Below are 18,459 nucleotides of genomic sequence, written 5' to 3'. Positions count from 1 at the left end.
ATTCGATTGCCAGTCCAGTATTTCACAATCGCAGTTGTCATATTTAAATTGATTTTACTTTGTGAGTACATGGTTTCTAAGAAATAACCCATTGTACGAGTTATCTCGTCGCAAGATCAGAATGCAAACATTCTAACCAAAAGTCTTTCTACTCCACGATTTATTTTATTACGATACAAGCTCAATCTTGTTGGCACAAGCATTTTTTTTGAGGGGCATGTCAAAGATATTGTGTTGACCAAACAGCTGGAAGAAATTCATGACAAAAGAAAAGCTAAACAAGATAAGAAAACAAGAATTACGTCATAATCAATTAAGATTTTATTGTTTCCTTATTTATGTAAATCGTATAGATAAAGAATATTGTATATCAGTACTCTTATATATCATGATGATATAAATAGAGAAGTTCTTTCTCTCCCGGAACATCCAAGGGGGGATAATTAAATATGTTCTTTACCTTGATAATTTCGACAACACAAATTTAGGCTGTGACTTGCAAGGTGAAGCACAAATCGCATGGGTTTTCAAGCAAAGGCGAAAGTGTTATTTATTAGACTACAACTCGATCATCGGAGACCAAGTGACTGATTTTTATTGTCAATCAAAAACATTTGCAATAAATTAGCATTGTTTGTTGGGATCATTTTCGAAACCCCATGATGTAAAATTTTTATTTTATGGGAATTTCAATAAAATGCTAGAGCATTGAAAACCGATTTAATAAAATGCCCATGTTTTCTCTTCTATTTCTTTTTCTTCATTAATGATTCAATTTTAGAATTCATTATGTTGTAATTCAGAAATTAAATTACAGTTGAGGTTGTTACTTTTAAATGAGAAACAAGTTTAAGAATTGATCTCGATGTTGGTTCGCTGATGGATGAAGGATAATGATGATTGATTTGGAGGTTCGAAAGTATTATGAAAGACGAGTTGAGTATATATTTGAGTCTTTAAAAATCCCGAAAGTTACAGCAAAGATTATCATTTATCTTCAACATTTCTTATTGTCATGTCTTAGATTATTTCCGTGTAAAGTTTTCTTTAGTAATTCTTGACGAATCTTGTATTCGAGTTGTAGCTAGATTTAACACTAAATCCTTTTCCCTAAAGAATTTTTCTGTTTTTCATGGATTTTGAATTGAGAGATAAATCTGAAATTGAGAAAAGGGATATATTACTTCGTTTCGTTTCCTTTTTAATCTGGAATTAGGGTTGTTTTTTTTTCTCAGTGTAATTTCCATTTTTCATAGTTAAAATCTTTGATTATCTGGGTGTGGTAATGGAAATGTTGATACATTTCTTCTGTTTAGTTTCTCTTCTAGTAACAATTTGCATTAGATTTTTTTGTTTGTTCATGTTACTAGTAATTCGATAGAACTGATGCTGATTGCATTAACCATCTTTAAATGAAAGTGAATTTTGACTATTTAATGAAGTATTTACGAGCCAGCATATTATTATATATTTATTTAGAGGAGCGATCCGTTGACAAGGGAAAATTTTACAGGTTTTAACATGCTCTTGTAGGTCGTCGCATGATAATGTATGGACGGTTAAGATCGTTACAAAATAATATGGGTAATTCAGGCTAAATTATGACCTGTCCGAAATGTTCAGATTCTATTTTTCCTCTTTACTCTTTTTCTACTTCCAAAGCAATCGAGCTTCTACCAATCAAATTTTCACTCTTTTCCTCGTTTAAATTTTAACAATTGCTTTTTCAATCTTCGTTATACTTTCATCTTTAATTACTGCAGAAGTATTAGATTTAGCTTGTATAGTGGCAGATGGAAGTTTCTCTCTCATTGTTATAAATCAACAACACACGAGAAAACATTTAAGTTTAGATAGGAAATCAAATCTGCTAACAAATTAGGACTTTATTTACATCCGCTTCTTCTGAAGTCTTTTATCCTAGAATTAAAATTTGGACTATTGTTCTCATCTTTCAGAATCCTATGCGGGTTCTTTCTTCCAGTTAGTAGGTGTGGATTTAAGTAACCCTAATTTTTCTCTTTGTTTCTATATCTTCAACCTTAATATCTTATGTGCTGTGATGAATCAACAAAGTATAATTATGAGAAACTAACAGACTTAATCACTTATACCGCATATAGAAATTGAAATTCTCAGTACTAATCTCAGTTTTGATTTGATTTATTTCCCGTTTATAGTATTTTGATCTTCTTGTTTTTTTTTTCAATTTAATCTCTTTCTTATTCTTGATTATATATATATTTTAAGAAAGCTTTGATTACCTGGGATCAGAAAATGAATCTATACTCGTTCACTTATTAATGGAAGAATGAGAATACAAAATGGCAGGGAAGAAGAAAAGTCAAATATTCATGTCGGGTCATGATTTTACCCGAATTATCCATATTATTTTGTAACGATCTGAACTGTCTTTGTATTATCATCCGACGACCCATATGAGCCTGTTAAAACCTGTAAAAATTTCCCCTGTTAATGGAACGCTCCTCATTTATTTATACTTGGTTGAATATTATATTTCTTGATGTTGTTGATTCATTTAAGTTTGGGAAGAACATGTTTGAGTTTTAGGATGAAGATGAGTATTTCCAATTAGGGTTCTTCTCAGAGTCACGGGTTGACTCATAACTGATCACTGTTTTAGCAAAGGTTTAACTTGTTCTTAATAATAAAGTTTAAATTTGCCAGGTTGAATTATTTCCAGTATCGTGTATGCACTAACGCTACTAGTCGTTTAAAAAAAAACACGGGACAGAGAAGTCTAAATTTTAGACATTTTATTAAAATATGAATATTTTGTTAATGAGGTTTTTTTAAAGAACCCACATTTGGAGATACCCTCTCAAATTTGGGGATGTTTTTTTGTTGCAGTCAGTATTGTTTTTTAGTGCCGATTGTTGCACTCAATACTATAATACATAGTATCAACTACAACAAAAAATATCTCCCAATTTATGGGGATATCCCCTAATTTCTCCACCTTTTAAACATGGATATTTTATTAAAAACTTAATTTTTCATTTATACCTAACCAGTGTTACAATATATAAAGCTTCAATCAAAAGTAGACCATGTAACCGTCATACCGACAAACTTTTGGTGAACAAACACATACAACGAAAGACTGATACCGGTCTTTTTAGAGATATATTTACAAGGTTGGTACATGCGGTTATCAAACTCTTATTCTCTTGCATCACAGATTGGTACATACATTTACCAAACTCCATATGATTAAAGGGTGATCGGGAATCAAGGATGATAATCTCTTGTAGAAATTAGTGACATCTTGTAAGAGCATCTGCGATATAAGATGGAAGTTTTATTTTTTCATGACACATAGGATTTTATATTTCCATTTGAAATAAATTCATCTCCAGTAGTAGTAGGTTCTACGAAGTAGGAGGGATGATAAAATAAATACTTATCTAGATCTTCGTAATGACCTTTATGTCATCAATTTAACTAATTTTTTTATTTTAATTATTGTTTAAATTAAATAAAGTAGACAGGGAGACTTGAAAGACAACTCCTTAATAATACTTCAGGTTAGTATTATTAAAGATTTATCTTTCAAGTCTCCCTGTCTACTTTCTTTCTCTCATTCACATGCTAGCAAGTGTAGAGTTGAGGTTAAGAAGGCTCATGAGGAATTTTCTCTGGGATTCTAATGAGAACAACCGAAAAATTTCCTGGGTTTCCTGGTTGAAAATTTGTAAACCTAAACACTTAGGTGGAATGGGTATTAAGGATTTGAGATGTACCGATACGACTTTGAAAGCTAAGTGGGTTTGGAGGTATTCTAGAAAGAATAGAGTTTTGTGGAGAAGGGTTGTGCTGCAGATTTTTAACAATAACCCATATATTTTGATTCCTACTGATGTTGTTATACCAAAAGGAAGGAGTGTGTGGAAGAAAATTATTAATACCACTTCTACTTTACATGATCATATTGATTTCAAGCTGAATATTGGTAAGGGAATTCAATTTTGGATGGATAATTGGTGTTCTACAGGCCTTTTGAAGGATATATTTCCAGCTATATATAAAGTTTGTAGAAGGAAGCAAGCTTCTATATCTGACATGGTTGTGGGAGGTAGGCTTATTTGTGATACAAGAACGAATATGTCAAGTACTGAACAGCTTGACTGGGATAGGATTTGTAGTGAGTTGGGCCAGGTGCATGGGTTGACATGGGTGGAGGATAATATGAAAATCAAAGGGGGGTGTACGGTCAAAAATTGTTATGAAATGCAGATTCACGGAAGGGAGGAAGATGAGTTTTATAAGCATGTTTGGAGGAAAAGTATACTATCTAAGGTAAGTTTTATGTTATGGGCTCATTATCACAGTTCTCTTCCTACATTGAGTATGCCTATGAAACCAGGGGTTGAGGTGCATGGTTATCTTTGTTAATTTTGTAAGAGACAACAAGAAACTGTTGATCATATGTTACTTACTTGTCAAAATTCTTATGAAGTATGGTCTTATTTTCTTAAGATAAAAAGCGGGGGTCTAACAACACCACCCAATATTTCGCTTAGCAATCTGTATGGACTAACTCCAATATACTTTGTTAGAGAATCAACTAGACAGTCAGACTCAATTTAGACTAAAGCATATCGAGGAGTTAATATCTCTCTCATGTTTTGATTTACTCGAGCTAATAGAAATCAGCGAGTCTTTAATAAAACACAAGGAATAACTTGGATGGTACCAAAGACCAATATCCAAGGATCAATCAATGACAATCAACAACTAAAATTTGGATTACTCTAATTGATGATCTAACGCACAACCTGTATTGTTTCAATTATAACGATAAAACAATATAATGTGGAAATCGAAATAACACAGACACCAGAAATTTTGTTAACGAGGAGACGGCAAATGCAGAAAAATTCCGGGACCTAGTCCAGATTGAACACACACTGTATTAAGCCGCTACAGACACTAGCCTACTCCAAGCCAACTGATGTGATTTGTAGATAGTGGTAAAAGTGGTTCGATTCTCAGACTTGTGAAGGATATTAATTAGACTTAAATTCTAATATTAAAATAGAAAACTCACTAAAAATTATAGCAAACTCAATCAAAGTTGATAACAATATTTTAAAAGAATACTAAGGCTAAGATTCCACTATTATCCAAATTCAAAGTGATTTAATCCAATATTTATATTCATGCAATTTTTTCGTTCAATCTGATTCTAAACTATTGCAACAAGTAGATTCTCAAAATAACAAGTGTAAATCCGAAGCATAGAACATCAAAAACCTAGGTCCAAGCATGCTCTATCAAAAGAAATAACAATTGCTTAGTAAGAATCATTCAAACAATTTTCACTCAAGGCAAAACAATCATAAAAATAATTGCGATAAATAAATAAATAAGAATATACCACTTTTTGTTGGAAAAATAGCTTCCTCTATCGCCTCAACAGTGGGGTTAAGCTCCTCATATTAATCACTTTCTCAAAATACATGTTTGTTGCTCAAAAGTTGATTAAAAGACTGAAAGGTGTAAAGAAGCTGATTTGCAACAACGTAAAAGTGTTACAGATCTCTGGTACAAAGAGGAACAATGATTAATTGTTGTATATAAACGTTACTGCTCTTCTGCTGTTTAACAACGATACTGTTTTGCGACTGTTTTTCGTGCGTCAATGTTCTTCGCGTTCTTGAGCTGTGCAGCAGCAGCAGCAGAAACAGAGTTTGATAAAACTCTGATTTCTTCTTCTCTGGCTCTCCTCAGGTCCCCAAACTCTCGACACCCCTTCTATATGACCCAAACAATCTATTTATATCAAAAATACCGATTAAGTCTCTCCCAAATCTTCCAAAATCTCTTCCCCTCTCTTCACGGAAAAGTTGCGGCAATTTCTTGTTTTAGAATTTCTACGCGTTTCTGAGCTTTCCTTTTTATTCTAAACTCTTCCTTAGATAGATACAAATCTTTGGGAAGGTTTACAGCACTTTAATCTCTCTAAAATTCCCTAAAACAGGTCACACACGTGACTTTCCATATATTTCTGTTGTGATAAAAATTCGTCGATTGAGCCCAGTCTAATCGATTTCAACACCCATATCAGATTCCTAGAGCCATAAGGAGTCTATCCTATGAAAATCAGAGGTTTAATCGACCTCAAACTCCTCCAAATCAAGAACTCTAATCTGTTCTTCACTGCCACAAATTTTCCCACCAAAACTGATAATTCAAATGTAGAAGATGGTCGCCCCCTATACAGAGTAGGGGTGCGATTAGCAGTTGCCTGGAAATGGGATTCCTCTTAGTAATTAGGTTACCCCTTATCCAAAATGAGAGTCCGAATAGCAAATGTCCTCCCATGAACGCAAAAAACACTTTTTGAGCCAATTTCGCCGCAAAATCTTATTTTTCCAAAAACACCTACAAAGACATAAAAAGCCAAAATAAATAAAAAATCGAGCACTAACAATATATACAATTGAGATTATATCAGACACAAAAATGTGTCTATCACTAACTTCGGACTGGACTGTAGTTGAACTCCAATCAATCTCCCACTGATCCAAGGTACAATTATGCTCCTACGCCTCTGATCCCAGCAGGATACTGCGCACTTGATTCCCTTAGCTGATCTCACCCACAACTAAGAGTTTCCATGATCCAAAATCGCAGGCTTTGACAATAAACAAATCTGTCTCACACAGACAAGTCTATCAAAAGATCAATCTGTCTCCCACAGATAAACCCTAAAGGTTTTGTTCCGTCTTTTGATAATAATCCAGGTGAACAGGAACCAATTGATATTCCGGTCTTATATTCCCAAAGAACAACATAGAGTTATCAATCACCTCACAACAATATTAATCGTATGATAGTGAAACAAGATGTTTCAGAATCACAAACAATGAGACGAAGATGTTTGTGATTACTTTTTATATCTTTCCTATCGGAGATATCAATCTCAAGCCAATCAATCTGATTGTACTCGTACGATAGAAGATGCAAGATCAGATCACACAACTACGATAAAAGTAGTATCGGTCTGGCTTCACAATCCCAATGAAGTCTTTAAGTCGTTAACCTGGTTTTAGAAGAAGAAAACCAATGGTTAAACGAGAATCGACTCTAGTGTGCAAACTAGTATCACAGGTGTGGGGATTAGTTTTGCACAATACTAGATATCTCCTTTATATAGTCTTTCAAATCAGGGTTTTGCCTTGGTCACAAAGAAAACAATATCCACCGTTAGATGAAAACCTGATTTAGATTCAAGCTAATATTTCTCAACCGTTAGATCGAAAACTTAGCTTGTTACACAGAATGCACACTTCTAGGTTTGTTAACCGTACACAAACGTATGCACTTATTGGTTCAATAATAATTAACCAAAAGGTTAGCCATATGAGCATTTCATACCAACCATGTTCTTCTTCACCATAACTAGTTCAAATGACTTCAAATGAACTAGTTAGATAGTTGTTCAATTGCAAGGAAATCATATGTACTACACAAGACACAATTGAAGCAAAGATGATTTGATTCACTTGAATCGGTTCATGAACTTTTATATCCACGGTTTGCAAACTGCATTCATTAGTCTTTTTAAGTTTAAGTTCAGAAATCATCTTCAGATGTATAACCTTCTTAAGTTCGCAGACTAGGTTCGCGGACTTAAGCAACCGGGCAGATTTTACAAACTCCAAGAGAAAATCTCGGCAAAATATCTTCCGCCGGTTCGCGGACTGGGTTCACGGATGCAGCTAGTTCGTCAACTCCATCAAAATTTCTCGGGATGAGAATTTTGGTAGTTCGCGTACTGAGTTTGCGGACTTGGAAAAGCCATTCTTCCGGTTTCTCTTGATCAACAAAGTTCGCAAACTTTGGTTCAAGGAATAGGACTTATACATAAATGTGTTTCCACAACAATGCTTATGTCCATCATTGGTTATGTAATTTAAACTCTCATTTCAATCATTGAAACATTCTTAGAGGACGTTATATAGTTGTTACGCCATTTCTCGTCAAAGAAATTTTCAAAGTGATTGAAACATATCATGATTTTCGTCACTAGGTAAAGATAAACTTGATCGAAGCGAAAATCTTACCAACACATATTTCGAGATATGGATAGGCGAGGTATACTCGGCTCGAAATACCAATTGTGCATAATCCAAGTCTATATATATAGCATACGACTTCTTGTGTCAAAGAGTAGGAGATAGAGTAGATAGACTTTTGAGTGATAGATAAGTTCAATTCTTCACATACCTTTTTGTCGAGAAGTTCCACCGGTTCCTTGAGTAGTTCTTCTGCTTGTACGATGAATCTCCATGAATTCCTTGAGCTCAACTACATTTTCTATCCTAATCCGATACTTAGCTATAATAGACTAGAAATCAAGACTTATAGTTATTATCACTAACATTGACAAACATTCTTGAGATAACAACGCATGCGAGGTTGACCGAGCAATGCTCTAACATTAAGGCTTTCAAAATTCAGTGGGTTATGTGTGAGACGGTGCAGAAGCAGTTCGAAGCATGGTGTAATAATGCATAAATGGAAGGGATAGAGAGGTTTGGTGGAAGGTCAATTATGCAGTGGTTTGGAATTTGTGGAATGAAAGAAACTGTAAGGCTATTGGCAGTGGAAGACCAAAAGATATTATTTGTTTACTTATAAAACAGACTTTATTGTTGTTGTTTTCTGACATGGATGTTCAAGGATATGGCTTTAAGTCAAGTTCTTTTTATGTGGAGACAATCTTGCATGTTTAAGACTTTGAACTCTCTTGGCTTGTATATTTTTGTACAGTTTTTCTTCTTCAAATAACTTTTCTTTTTAAATTTTTTTTACTTACTCTTGTAAGCGATCATGTAAAAAAAAAAACGTAGTTATTAAATAATTGTAACAACCTACGAATCATAAGGTTAAAATCTTACACTATTGGAGATGATTTATAAGCCAAAAAATAATATTTCTACAAAATGTGCAAACTTTCATAAATAAAGATTTAAATCGTACCTCAACGTAGGATTTTTAACACCCACTATTGGAGGTGCTCTAACAACCTTGTAGTTTAAAATTCTTTAATATAACTAGGAATAAGCATGGGCTGGCGTTGGTCGGTTTTTGCCTCATCTGCATCCAATTCGATAGATGACGGACTTCAAATTTGGCATTCGCATCCAATGCATGCACGGATGGATGGATTGGATGCGGATGATCCAATGGATTATGATTAAAAAATAAAACTAACAAAAATGGCTTGAATAATGACCTATCAAAGAATAAAAAGAGAAGAATATGATTTAATTTTGCGTCTCAAACTCAAGCTCTAAAAGTTTGATGGAAGAAAACAATGAAGAGATAAAACGACTATATGGTGGACTATTAAAAATACAAAGTTAACACCATATATTATACAAATCTTATAAGTATTTTAAATCCAATGGACGCGGATGTCCAACGTATTTTTAAGAGTGTATTTGCATTCAATCCAAAATGCGTCAGATATGAAAATTGCATCCGCTTCCAATCCACTAATCAACGGTCAGAACGTCCGTCTACAAAATTACAGTTGGGCCGGATGGAAACCACGTATTTCGGACCAAATGCCCACCAAGACTACGATAAGAACGATTTTTTGGGCACTAGCCCATTTTGGTGGGGGACTTCTTTGTGATTCAATTGTCCACCCTATATTTTAAGGGGTGTTCTCAAGACTAATATGCCCTTATCCTAATTAAGGTTATAATTAATCCTAATAATTCCACAACCCACTAATCTAACCCATTAACTTAAAAACCATAAACTAAACTGATTAAAATCATTTTATTCTTCTTCTTCTTCGTAGACATCGACATTAATCGTCGATTCAAAAAAATTTCATAGTCGATTAATCAATCTTTATAAGCAATATGTACCAAGCGAACACCCAGATTTCCAGGATTGAGTCCGGGACTCGCAAATATAGTGAATCTCTCAAAAGAATTGCAAAGATAAACAACTTGAAGCAAAGTTGAGAGGCAAAATCAATCATACAACAACAAAAAAGAAGTCTGATTCAAGTGAAATGAAAATCCGCGGGTAATTTCCTTCATACCCATTCCTTTTAATTCGTTTTTTGTTGAAGAAATCGATTAGAAATCATCAAAACCCATTGAAAATGGTAGTTACAGTAAACATTACGGCTAGGAGAATTTTGAAAAACCCTAGTTTTTTTGTAACCGAACTTTCAATATGAAGAACACTTCGGCAATGTCGCAAATTTTATGAATTTTTAGGTAACCGAACTCCCTAGTTCAGTAAGCTCGCATGAAAAATTTGTGAAACCGAACTCCTTCTTTGTATGAGAAATTAGAGTTCGGTGTAGTCGATAAATTAATATAGGTAACCGAACTTTGGTATTATATAGCTCGGTTACTTTGCAATTTCTAGGGGGGAACCGAACTCATGCTGTAAACACCAAATATGTAGTTCGGTTACTTCGCAACTTACACCAGTTAACCGATCTCCTAGTTCGGTTACTTCACAACTCATATATTAAATAACCGAACTTTAGTCTGTTAACACCTTTGTGTTTGATGTAATCCATGTTCAATTTTATTTGATAACACAATATTCTGTTTAGATAATAATGTGGTTTTCATTCATTTAGAAAAAAGGAAAAAGATCTAATCTCCACCTAGATGAAGATTTGAGAACTCCCACCCCTCGTGGAGCAAAACATTTGGATTTCCGAAACCGTGGTACTAAAAATGCTAAATGATAGACACATTTTTGTGACCGAATTGTCCTCAATTTTCAGTATTGTTGGTACTCGATTTTCTACTTATTATGGTGTTTTAAGTGTTTGTAGGTATTTTTGGAAAATAAACATTTTTGGAAAATTCGGCTCGAAAAGTTGGTATAGGCACCCGGAGGACACATGTTATTCGGACTCTCAATTTTGGATAAGGGGCACCTAATTGATAAGGGGTAACCAGGGAGCCAGCTGCTAATCGCACCCCATCACTGGTTAAGGGGACTCCATCTTCTTCCTTGATTTGAAAAGAAAAATTGGCGGGAAATTTGGTGTCAACGGTAAAAGATTTACTATCTTTAAGATAAGAATATCTTCTTGCCTTATAAACATGAAGTTTTGAAGAAAAAGGAAGTTATCTTGTATTAAACAAGAAAGATATCCTTAGAAGATTTTATCTTGGATTTTATTCTGCGAATTAAAGAAGATATGGGTTTAATAAAGAAATATATAGAATAAAGAGAAGGAAAAATTATGAAGATATTTTTAATTAAAAAGAAGAAGATTTTGGAGTTATGGAAGAATATATTTGAGTAATGTGTATTTGTGTGTATAAATAGAGAGCTAGAGAGCACATTTGGCGATGCCGGTAGTCCGGAGCCAAGAGCGTTATTTCATTTGGAGTTTAATATTTTCAATTCTATTTTCTACTGTTTCTGATTATTATTATTTTAGAAAAAATATTGTACGGTTTATTGTGAGAACTCCAATGGTGATTAATAAAATAAATTTATTTAATCATATTATCATCGCTGGCATTATCATGAGGAGCTAGACCCCATTTATGGGACGGCGGAGGAAACCAAATCTCATGAATGCGGTAATTATATTAATTTTATTATGACTATTTGCACTGTTATTTAATTGATTTATGGTTTTCGTTGAATGGTTGTCATTTCAATTGATGGGTTATGCTTTCTTAAATGTTTTGATATCCCATGCTTTAGATTTACATCCATTATTTTCGAAATCTACTTTAGGCAATGAATTAGAGTTAATGAATTTTTATGAGCTATTACTGTTTAGAATTGATATTTGAACCGCATAAAATTGTTGTTTGGTGAAATCCCGAGTCTCAGTGTCCCTCCATCTTGTTACTCATATTTTTTATATTTTTGCTAGTTTTATTATTTTCTTTAATTCAACCTTAAAACTCAATCTCATCAAGTTCGAGTGAACGACAACTCTATTTACCACTATATAAAAATACGATTAATTTTTGGCGCCGGCGACGCGGATTTGTTTTTAGGTTTTATTTTATTTGTTCTTTTTTACGCGTTTTGGTATTTTTGTTTGCTTTCAGATTTGGAGCTAAGCTAAAGGAAAAAGAGAAAGTTCTGAAAAGAAAGGAAAAGCCCAAAAAGGAAAGAAAAGATAAATCCAAAAAGAGTGAAGAAGAAGATTTTGTAAATATTTTTATTTTTATTTTTTTAGAAACTGTAATTAAGGTTTTTATTTTTGTAGTATTTTATTTTGGGAATTTTTTTTTTCTTCTTTTCTTTTGGACATTGAACATTGGACTTTATTTTTAAAACCCTACGGAAGGGTAGTTTTAAATAAACTGTTTGCATAGAAAGACAGCGATTACGATATCACCTCGGCCCCTCGGGTTCGTACATGACATATGAGTCGTGGCCCGAGTCGACTTCAACGGTTCATCTCCCGTCTGGAACGGGAGGTAAGAATTCTAAACACCCGTGAATCCCCTGTCAGCGGGTTTACTGGATGATTTTGTATGCATATATGTTGAGGACCTGAAATCAGATTTAATTTTCTAGTAAAGGGCAAGGCCTGGAAAAATCAAGATAAGGACTCAGATTTCATCACCGTTTCCTTCTTGCCCGCCTTAGGAACACGTATACGCGAACCTAAGCCTTAAAATTTGGACTAGAACGAGACCGATAGGGTAACAAGCTTAATAGGAAAGTCGTTCGAAAAATATTGGTTGCTCTATTGAGCATACTTCGAAGTTCATGATGGTTTCTGGAAATTGAATACGCCGCCTTGTAATGCCGGTGAGGCCTTGGGTATCAAAGCTCCACTGAGCTTCCCTCGTCTCTATTCAACTTACTTTAACTCAGATTGATTCCAGAGGGGTTTACTGAAATTGTAACGAGTTGCCTTTCGAAAGAATAGAAGCTGTTCTAGAAACAATCTAAGGGAGCCATCATGCTTTTTTTTTGCTAGATAAAATAGGCTTGTTGTGGTCGAGTCAGCCTTGTTTGTGTTTGTGTAGAATTCCCTTGCAGTTAGGATGTCAAACTGGTATTATAATAGTCATCAGAATGAATATGATTATCCAACTGAACAATATGGACATTACTATTTTTATGACCATAGTGTGAACAGTGGTTGGGAACGCCAATATTTTGAAGGTTATGAGTCATACCATGGTGAGCCCAATTACTATCCACACATGCATCAGTTATACGAGCAAGAAGATTATAGTACTAGTTCTTCGTCTCTAGAGGATACAATCAAACTTTTGAAAATTAGTCCTTTTTATGATCCATCTGTTCCTATTCCTTCCCTAGAAGAGTCCCTCATGGGTTTAGCTGAGTCGACGCGTAAGTTAGCTGAATCGACATGTAAGTTAGCTGAGGTGAATAACGAAGTTATGGACGAAAGAACTGGAACAACGACTGAATCCTCTTTAGAAGATATTCTCAATAGGTTAACTGAAAACTTAGATCCAACACTAAGGTATCTTTCTTTGGAAGATACTCTTGAGAGGATAGCCGAGTCGACACGTAGACTTGAGTTAGAGACGAACGAAAGTATTGCTCGAAATAACTTGAATTGTCAATGTAGTGTATCCAATAATACCCTTGAGAATGAAAACAATTATTCACATAATCAAGATAACGAGGTTAGAATTGGTAACACTACTTGTTTAGATGAGGTTCGATCATTTTCATGTTATTATAATGATGATTATGATGAGGATAGTATTGATGAAGAACATGAAATATGTAGGCATAGTGATCAGGAATTTGTTACTCCGATTGAGCTTTATAATGATAATTTTGTTTCTAGCACAAATCCAAATAATTTTAATAATTATTCACCTATTCAAAAGGATGAGGATTTGACTAGGGATACCATCGTTTTAGACGATGTAGTTCATGATCCTTTATCCTGCAGTGTGTTGGATAATCCATTATTAGATGTGCCTATCAGTGAATCGGAGGAAGTAACTTTGATAAACACCTTAGTTAATGAGCCTTTACTAGAAACTTTCTCTGATAATCCTTTATATGATTGTGATGATGGTTTAGAGGAACGAGTTTATTTTGAGTCTAGCGATTTAGAAACAACAATCTTGGACAAAAAAGTGAACTCGTAAAAATGAGTGAGGATGCACCTGTTTACAACTTAGAAGAATCAATCGACCATTTTCAGGAATCTAATGATTTAGAAATTAGGGAAATTGTGACTAGTCTACCTAGAGACACTAAAAACTCTAAGTTTGAGGATGATTATCACTTTCCTGGTGCCTTACCTTTAACTCTTAGAAAGTTCCCTCGTGTAGGACTTGACATTTTTGCCTCAACCATCTTACAAGATTATCTTCATACACTTTTTCCTGAACCTAGTTGTGTCCATAAGAGAGCTCAGTTGTTAAGAACTCATCCTCTAGTTGATGTGGTTAACCCAGGCTATGATACCAAGATTGAATTTGTTTTCCCACCAAAAACTTTTTTTCCAATTGTGGGAACATATGATTTTCAGAAGTGTCGGTTATTAAGTTTTGAGACTAAACCTAATTACTTTAAGAAAATAGGGTCGACACATTTTTTTTAAGGAAGACCACCTCTTTCATTGTGGTCAGCTGTGTGAGTCAAATCTGATTGACTTAGAGGATCCCCAACTATTCAGGCTTTTGTTATGCGCTTCCAAGTTCTTAGTTGAATATTTCCATATCCTTTAGCCTGATCTTCAGAGTGCCTTTGAGGAAATCCAAACGATGAAATCTTTTTATTTAGACCCTTTTATAGAGCCTGAACCTTAACCGATTACGATATCACCTCGGCCCCTCGGGTTCGTACATGACATATGAGTCGTGGCCCGAGTCGACTTCAACGGTTCATCTCCCGTCTGGAACGGGAGGTAAGAATTCTAAACACCCGTGAATCCCCTGTCAGCGGGTTTACTGGATGATTTTGTATGCATATATGTTGAGGACCTGAAATCAGATTTAATTTTCTAGTAAAGGGCAAGGCCTGGAAAAATCAAGATAAGGACTCAGATTTCATCACCGTTTCCTTCTTGCCCGCCTTAGGAACACGTATACGCGAACCTAAGCCTTAAAATTTGGACTAGAACGAGACCGATAGGGTAACAAGCTTAATAGGAAAGTCGTTCGAAAAATATTGGTTGCTCTATTGAGCATACTTCGAAGTTCATGATGGTTTCTGGAAATTGAATACGCCGCCTTGTAATGCCGGTGAGGCCTTGGGTATCAAAGCTCCACTGAGCTTCCCTCGTCTCTATTCAACTTACTTTAACTCAGATTGATTCCAGAGGGGTTTACTGAAATTGTAACGAGTTGCCTTTCGAAAGAATAGAAGCTGTTCTAGAAACAATCTAAGGGAGCCATCATGCTTTTTTTTTGCTAGATAAAATAGGCTTGTTGTGGTCGAGTCAGCCTTGTTTGTGTTTGTGTAGAATTCCCTTGCAGTTAGGATGTCAAACTGGTATTATAATAGTCATCAGAATGAATATGATTATCCAACTGAACAATATGGACATTACTATTTTTATGACCATAGTGTGAACAGTGGTTGGGAACGCCAATATTTTGAAGGTTATGAGTCATACCATGGTGAGCCCAATTACTATCCACACGTGCATCAGTTATACGAGCAAGAAGATTATAGTACTAGTTCTTCGTCTCTAGAGGATACAATCAAACTTTTGAAAATTAGTCCTTTTTATGATCCATCTGTTCCTATTCCTTCCCTAGAAGAGTCCCTCATGGGTTTAGCTGAGTCGACGCGTAAGTTAGCTGAATCGACATGTAAGTTAGCTGAGGTGAATAACGAAGTTATGGACGAAAGAACTGGAACAACGACTGAATCCTCTTTAGAAGATATTCTCAATAGGTTAACTGAAAACTTAGATCCAACACTAAGGTATCTTTCTTTGGAAGATACTCTTGAGAGGATAGCCGAGTCGACACGTAGACTTGAGTTAGAGACGAACGAAAGTATTGCTCGAAATAACTTGAATTGTCAATGTAGTGTATCCAATAATACCCTTGAGAATGAAAACAATTATTCACATAATCAAGATAACGAGGTTAGAATTGGTAACACTACTTGTTTAGATGAGGTTCGATCATTTTCATGTTATTATAATGATGATTATGATGAGGATAGTATTGATGAAGAACATGAAATATGTAGGCATAGTGATCAGGAATTTGTTACTCCGATTGAGCTTTATAATGATAATTTTGTTTCTAGCACAAATCCAAATAATTTTAATAATTATTCACCTATTCAAAAGGATGAGGATTTGACTAGGGATACCATCGTTTTAGACGATGTAGTTCATGATCCTTTATCCTGCAGTGTGTTGGATAATCCATTATTAGATGTGCCTATCAGTGAATCGGAGGAAGTAACTTTGATAAACACCTTAGTTAATGAGCCTTTACTAGAAACTTTCTCTGATAATCCTTTATATGATTGTGATGATGGTTTAGAGGAACGAGTTTATTTTGAGTCTAGCGATTTAGAAACAACAATCTTGGACAAAGAAAATGAACTCGTAAAAATGAGTGAGGATGCACCTGTTTACAACTTAGAAGAATCAATCGACCATTTTCAGGAATCTAATGATTTAGAAATTAGGGAAATTGTGACTAGTCTACCTAGAGACACTAAAAACTCTAAGTTTGAGGATGATTATCACTTTCCTGGTGCCTTACCTTTAACTCTTAGAAAGTTCCCTCGTGTAGGACTTGACATTTTTGCCTCAACCATCTTACAAGATTATCTTCATACACTTTTTCCTGAACCTAGTTGTGTCCATAAGAGAGCTCAGTTGTTAAGAACTCATCCTCTAGTTGATGTGGTTAACCCAGGCTATGATACCAAGATTGAATTTGTTTTCCCACCAAAAACTTTTTTTCCAATTGTGGGAACATATGATTTTCAGAAGTGTCGGTTATTAAGTTTTGAGACTAAACCTAATTACTTTAAGAAAATAGGGTCGACACATTTTTTTTAAGGAAGACCACCTCTTTCATTGTGGTCAGCTGTGTGAGTCAAATCTGATTGACTTAGAGGATCCCCAACTATTCAGGCTTTTGTTATGCGCTTCCAAGTTCTTAGTTGAATATTTCCATATCCTTTAGCCTGATCTTCAGAGTGCCTTTGAGGAAATCCAAACGATGAAATCTTTTTATTTAGACCCTTTTATAGAGCCTGAACCTTAACCACAACTAGATGTAGTTGTCTTAAACAAGGGTATGTTCGATGTCTTCTTAGTTAGTTGTAGTTTCCTTTTCTTGTGGTTAACAATTTTTGATCCAGATGACCCACAATTATTCCGGCTACTGCTTTATGATTCTATGAGGTGATTAATTCCTTCCGATGTCTGGCTGAAGACTTTAAACTTAGCACTTCTTGGGAGGTAACCCAATCTCATGCAACACGGTAGTATCTTTCCTTAACTCTTCTGCTTCGAGTGGTAACAGTTTTTCCTTGTTCATACTTTTAATTTTATCTTTAGAACATTGAGGACAATGTTAGATTTAAGTTTTGGGGTATGGGAGACACTTTTTAGTTGCAATAAATAAACTCCAAAGCCTAGAGATCTATGTTTATTAAGGTTGGCACTAACCAATCTAAGTGGAGGGGAACATCTTGGTTGTAGGAGTTGAGGAACCAATCTGATTAGATGGAAACATCTAAAGAGTCTATTCATAAAAGCACAGAGCTAAGGTGTTAGAGTTAAAAAATAACATGGTAGTTTCGCCATATCCCGTTGAATCCTAATCCTTCTGTTTATATTTTTTAAGTGATTTGGTGGGGCACACGATTCAAGTTGTTACCATTGCTAGGGTGAAATAGTGTGATTGAGATACCACAAAATAATAATAATAATTTTCTAGATTAGATTTGCTTGAGGACTAGGAAATAATAATTTTGGGTGTATTTGATAGATACATTGACTGAATTTTCCTCAATTTTTAATATTGTTGGTACTCGATTTTCTACTTATTATGGTGTTTTATGTGTTCGTAGGTATTTTTGGAAAATTCGGCTCGAAAAGTTGGTATAGGCACCCGGAGGACACATGTTATTCGGACTCTCAATTTTGGATAAGGGGCACCTAATTGATAAGGGGTAACCAGGGAGCCAGCTGCTAATCGCACCCCATCACTGGTTAAGGGGACTCTATCTTCTTCCTTGATTTGAAAAGAAAAATTGGCGGGAAATTTGGTGTCAACGGTAAAAGATTTACTATCTTTAAGATAAGAATATCTTCTTGCCTTATAAACATGAAGTTTTGAAGAAAAAGGAAGTTATCTTGTATTAAACAAGAAAGATATCCTTAGAAGATTTTATCTTGGATTTTATTCTGCGAATTAAAGAAGATATGGGTTTAATAAAGAAATATATAGAATAAAGAGAAGGAAAAATTATGAAGATATT

The 18,459-nt window shown here is 34.7% G+C and overlaps 1 protein-coding gene across 1 annotated transcript; it reads left to right on the top strand.

Moving 5' to 3' along the window:
* The first annotated feature begins 3,738 nt into the window (after positions 1–3,738).
* On the top strand, positions 3,739–4,416 carry LOC113279792. Its single transcript, XM_026528456.1, has one exon. The coding sequence runs from the start codon at positions 3,739–3,741 to the stop codon at positions 4,414–4,416; it is 678 nt and encodes a 225-aa protein (XP_026384241.1).
* The last annotated feature ends 14,043 nt before the right edge of the window (positions 4,417–18,459 follow it).

This window comes from Papaver somniferum, chromosome 5 (genome assembly GCF_003573695.1).
Source record: "Papaver somniferum cultivar HN1 chromosome 5, ASM357369v1, whole genome shotgun sequence".
Classification (NCBI taxonomy): domain Eukaryota; kingdom Viridiplantae; phylum Streptophyta; class Magnoliopsida; order Ranunculales; family Papaveraceae; genus Papaver; species Papaver somniferum.
This window is presented reverse-complemented; position numbering and strand designations above follow the sequence as displayed.